The following is a 5,807-nucleotide window of genomic DNA, read 5'->3' on the forward strand; positions in this document are numbered from 1 at the left end:
CCCCCCCCCCCCCCCCCCCCCCCCCCCCCCCCCCGCCGCCTGCTCCCTTCCTCCTCCTTCTCCTCCTCCGTCCCCCGCCCCCTGCGGGCCTCCGCACTGTCCAGGTCGGTGTCCAGGTGACAGCATCCAGGGCCCCAGCGGGGAGCGGTGGGGAGAGCCGGCGGTGCTCACAGGGAGCTGGGAGCTGGGGCTGTGCCTGGAGGGGAGGGGAGGGCAGGGCAGGGCAGGGCTGCTCCCCGCAGCAGCAGCGGCAGCGGCAGCGGCAGCGGCAGCCCCCTACTCTGCCCAGAGCTGTAAGCGCCCCACCAATACTTCAGCTCGAGGCTCGGCTGCAAAGAAAAGTTTTTTAAAATTTTTTCTCCATCCCCAGCCCTGAGCTGGGCCAGGCTGGGCTAGGGTCTTTTAGGGGTCAGCGAAGTCCCCTGCTTCCTCCAGCCTGGCCCCCTCCAGGAGGTAAGAGGAGTAAGGAGGGGTAAGCAGCGGGCCGAGATCTGGACCCCTTCTCCAATAGCAGGGGGCTGGGGAGGGGGCGAGGCTGGCGGGGGTGGGGGGCGGCGGGAGCGTTGGGGGCAGTGCGTGCGGCGGGCTGCTCAATTGCTGTGGGTGTCTGTCTGTTTCAGGCGGCGGCGGGAGCAGCAGCAGCAGCAGCGGCGGCGGCAGCATCCAACCTGCTCATTCCTGCAGCGAGAGGGAGAGAGAGAGAGGAGAGGAGGAGAGAGGGAGGGAGAGAGGAGGGAGTCTGTCTGCAAAGTGCTGCTCCCTGGTGCTCAGAGGCGGCTGCTCCATCTCCAACTCTCATTCATTTCTCCGGTTAACATGAGAGATCATGGCCGCCTTCGGGCTTCTCAGTTATGAGCAGAGACCTCTGAAACGACCCCGGCTCGGGCCGCCTGACGTCTACCCCCAGGACCCAAAGCAGAAGGAGGTAAGCGCGGCTGCCGCCGCCTCCCTTCCCTTTCCAGTGCCTGACCCCCCCTCCCCCCCATGCCAGGGCTCTGCAGCGCTGACCTGAGGCCAAGTTTGCCCAGCGGGCATCCGAAGTAGTGAAAGGAGGGGGAGGGGGGCAGAATGGAGAGCGTGCTGGGTGGGGAAGGCTTGCCAGGGGGTGGAGGCTGGTGCAGGGTACCTGGACCCATGCCAGCGCCAGGTGGGGGCCACGGGGAGGCCGAGTCGCCGGCTTAGGGTTGCTGTCAGTGAGAGCATTGAACTGTGAAGCTAGGCATCTGCATGTGGTCGCCTGCCCCCTCTCCCTGGGCCTTCCACCGCTTCTGGGGATTTTCTCCTGTTTAATTTGCTCTCAGCCTCCCCTCTCCGAGATTTCCTCTTCACTATCTCTTTCTCCCCGCCTCTTTAGTGAATCCTCATAAACTTTTGAAAAATGTTGGAATGCAATTCAGGGCATCCAATACAGAGACTTGCATTTTGCGCCGGGAGAAGCAGAGAAGCGAATAAAACCTCTTCTTTTTTTTCCTGCCTGCCTAATATATCCAACGTTTTACATTGCTAACAGCCTTTGCGAGAGGCATAAACTTCGAAATGGGAAGGATATCCCAAAAATCATCTTTCTTCATCCCCCATCCTCCAAAATGAATATTTAGAGAGAAACCGTGATTTTTGTGTGTAGAGATGATTGGCTTAATTCACAGCTGATTTGCATATGTAAATTGAACCATGTTAACGCAGGTAGTTCTGAGTTGGATGTAAGGGAATGGTCAGTAGGTATTTTAAATTTCATTTCCATATCTGCTTTCTCTAAATAAAATGAAAGGGCGAAATCTTGCCCCCCTGCCACTTTGGGTGCCACCGACGGTAACGGTAAGGGATCTAATGCCATTTTGTAGTCATATATGTTCGAGTATGATGCGAAGCAGCAGCTGCTAATAAGTAATTATGTAACAATTGACTAGGTGTAATCATCACCCTTTGCTGCAATTTGTCAGGGGACTTTTTTTTTAAATCACCTGCTCCCCAGCTGTACCTTACAGAGCTGCCGTGAACTGTAAATACTTTGGGTTTTTTTCTCCAGTCTTTCACCAAACAATAACTATTAGTAAGTTTCACCTCTTATTTTTCCAGCAATTTTTAATTCGTGCTTAAAAGTTGGTCATAACACATGACCACTACACATAGTAATTTGTAAATTAAATACCAGCCTGTCTCTCTCTTACTTTTGGGAACATAAATTTGTACATTCCATTGAAAAGTTGAAGGGAGGGTGGGGGAAAGGCATTGCCTGTCCTGGTTAAACTTGATTATTCGATAATGTGATTGTAAAGCAGTATGGCCTCAGGCTGGTGCTCTTATTTCCGAAATTTAGCACATTTAATGGGCCTAAGCTTCTGTGGGTAATCCTGATGGAAATTCACAGGTAGGTTCTTTGGATGGGCCTTCTGTGAGGCTGGAAGGGAAGAAGGAGGGGAGGAGAGAGAGGGAGGGAGTGACCGGAGGGACCTAGCCATCAGTTAGTGCTTTGTGTGAATTTGAGTTGATTCTGCAAATTCCTTTCTTCCCTTTTCACTTACTCCCACCCTGACTTTCCCCAAACTAAGTTAATTGCTGTATTGTAGAATTAGGGACAAGGTATCACCTCGAGGTGAAGAAAGAACTTGGCCAAGGCCAGATTTAGGGTGAGGAAGATCTGGGTTCAAATTCTGCCTTGCCAACAACTTCCATAGCTTTGCGACTCTGGGGTAAGTTATTTAATTTCATTGTGACTCTGGCAACTCCCCAGTGATTATCTACCCTCTCTAGGTAATTTCTAGGCCTAATGTAAAGAAAGTTCCAAATGATCTGTGTAGAATACTTGAAGCTGTAGAAGGGAATAGGGACATTTAACGATTGTCAGTTAATAATGCTGGCTTTATATGGGCTAAAAGACAAAACAACCAAATACACCTGCCCAGTTTTAGATAAGCAGATGATTTTGTTTTTAATGGGTATATTCAAAATTGGCATATTGTGCTCTGTGTGTTTCCAGAATGGGAAAATAATTTTGCAGTTTGTTTGCTGTTGTTCAGTAATGTCAGACTGTGACCCCATTTGGGATTTTCTTGGTAAAGATACTGGAGTGGTTTGCCATTTCCTTCTCTAGCTCATTTTACAGATAAAGAAACTGAGGCAGACAGGCTTAAGTGACTTGCCCAGGGTCACACAGGTAAGAAGTGTCTGAGGCCAGATTTGAACTCAGGTCTTTCTGACTCCAGGCCCAGCACTCTATCCTTTGCGCCATTTAGCTGCTCTACAAGTTTTAGCAATGCTGACTGAACATTCTGAAAGGATATAAAATGCTACTCTTGGGTCGGCACTTTCCCCTTCTTTCCATTGGGCTCTCATACCTTCTGGAGGTCAAGGACAAGAGCCTTCTATTTCCTCTGTATCTCCTAACACTGTGTATATTCTTTATAATCAGGGTGGGAATGCATTTGGAGAACTGAAAGGCTGGTGTTTTTCTCATTTAAAAAAAAATCTGTCTATCTAGGTTAAGAGTGAGGTGGGAAAAGAGATTTCCCCTGGGGTTTTGGTTTGTAAAAGTTAAGTCTTTCAGAGGCATCGTGGTCTTCCCTCCCTGCCTTCTTTGGAAAGAGCTGAGAAAGAAAAGCTGGGTCTGAACTGACCATCACTTACTAGCTGTGTGACCGTGGGCAGGTCACTGAAATTCTCAGCCTTAGTTCTGTCTTCTATAAAATGGGGATAATAGCAGTATCTACCTCATAGAATTTTTGTGAGGATTTTGTGAACCTCAAAAGTCACATCAATAATAGACATCTCCCTGCACTTCAGCTTTTTCTTTGTAAAGAGAGGGATGATAGCTGAATCATTACTCCTCCCTGTTTTCTAGGGAAGAATGTGCTTTGTAAAATGTTATATAAGGTAATATTTCCACAAGACTTTTGAAAATATGCATTTTTTTAATTGGATCGGTAGTTTTAATTCATTCCTCTTGAAGAAATTTACATTATCTATTGGTCTTGGCACCTACTCAGTAACTTACAGTCTTTGAGAGTTGACTGGCACTCTAGAAGGTTGTGTGTCAGTGAGAGCCTGTTATGTGCCAGGCCAGTGCTAAGCTCTGGGGAATAAAAAGAACTGCAAAAATTGAGCCAGCCCCTGCCCTCAGGGAGCTCACATTCTAACGAGGGGGACCAAACACAGAAAATTGTTTGTATGGGGATATATACAATGTAAATGGAATGAGAGGTATCTCGGAGGGCTGGCACTGCCGTAAGTGAGTTATGTGGTCTACCTCCACTCTGTACTCAAAAAAATAAAATGATGAAAGGGGTAGGCAGCCCGCTTCTGTAACAGGAATTTGTCATTGTTCTTCATTAGTGTGCCTCAGTATCCCCAGAGAATGACACCAGCAGAAAGTATCAATCTCTCCTCAAGAAGAATTGAATATTTTCGTGCTGAGAGAATTAATTGTACTTTACTAGAATCAGGTCCTCAGAGTCATGAAGGATGGGATGCTGCAAAATCCTGGAACAGTTTCCTCAAAACTTGAAAGAAAGTGCTAGATGAGTCTAGACCACCTTTGGGTGACTCTCCCCTCCCTTTTCTGCCCACTTTAGAACTGACGATATTTATATAAAGCTCTAAGTTTCTTATTCATTTAATTATTGAGCAACTCTCACAAAGCATCTGGGTGTCTGTTACAAAAGTTTAAATAGCTCAAATGCCCAAATGGCTTAACTGCTCCCCACCATCCCTCAAGTTCATTTGTTATAATAGAATTATTTTTCTCAACTCACTGCTTTGGTCTTGGACTCTGCAGAGCTTCTGCTGCCAATCCACCCTGCCCTGGAGTGATCAGGCTTGGGATCTTCTGCCCCCATCCCTTGGCTCTTAGGAGGGCCAGAGTTGTGTGTTTACCCTCCTTGGGGAATGGGGGACCTCCCATAAAGCATGGAGTTAATGTGGGGTGCAGCCAGTCTTCTGTGTTCTTTGTTCTGCCAGGAAATGGGCTCTGGTGGTTGTACTTGGAATCTTGATTGAGAAAGCTGGTGAAATATCTGGTGATGAAACCAGGCTAATATGGGGGATCCAACTTCCTTCAATACTTCATGGCTCTGTGACTTTTTTCAATAATAATAATAACAACAGCAATAGTAACAATAACAGCAGCTAGTATTTACGTAATTCTTTAAGCTTTGCAAAGTATTTAGTAAGTATAATCTCATTTGATCTTTCCAGCAACCTGTGACATAGCTGCCATTATTAGCCCCTTTGGTTATAATAATGCTGATGCTGATAATAACTAGCCTTTAGGTATCCTTTTAAGGTTTTTAAAAATGCTTTACATATTCTCTCAACTTGATTTTCACTACAACTCTGTGAGGTAGGTACGATTATTATCCTAATTTGACAGATCAGGAAACTGAGGCTCAGGGAAATTCACTTGCTCAGCCTCATATATTAAGTATCTGAGAAGGCAGAATTTGAACTTGGGTCTCCCTAACTCCAGGTCCAAGGTTCTATCTATTGCCCTACTATGGACCAGACAGTTTTTGTTAGAGGTCTTTGGGAGCTGCTATGGCTGAAAAATACATCAGCTTTTCCCCCATATGGTCATAAGTTTCTGTGGATTTAGTTAGATAGGGTTTTGTATTTTTTTTTAATGGGGGATAGAATAGTGAACTTGGAATCTGGAAACCTTAGGTTCAGAACCAGCCCTGGGATATTGACTGTGTGACAAGAGGCAAGTCACATAATAGGGATAGTAGTAGCACCTGCTTCCTTGGGTTGTTGGAACCAGATGAGATAATGAATGAATGAATGAATGAATGAATGAATGAATGAATGAATGAATG

The 5,807-nt window shown here is 46.5% G+C and overlaps 1 protein-coding gene across 1 annotated transcript in view; it reads left to right on the plus strand.

Annotated features, from left to right (window-relative positions):
* The first annotated feature begins 826 nt into the window (after positions 1-826).
* MED12L (mediator complex subunit 12 like) overlaps positions 827-5,807 on the plus strand; it is a 385,357-nt gene continuing 380,376 nt past the window's right edge. Inside the window, exon 1 of the mRNA XM_027875724.1 lies at positions 827-925. Coding sequence (XP_027731525.1) covers positions 827-925 — 99 coding nt within the window. The remainder of the gene's footprint in view (positions 926-5,807) is intronic.

Source organism: Vombatus ursinus, unplaced genomic scaffold, assembly GCF_900497805.2.
Source record: "Vombatus ursinus unplaced genomic scaffold, bare-nosed wombat genome assembly UNPS02014810.1, whole genome shotgun sequence".
NCBI lineage: Eukaryota > Metazoa > Chordata > Mammalia > Diprotodontia > Vombatidae > Vombatus > Vombatus ursinus.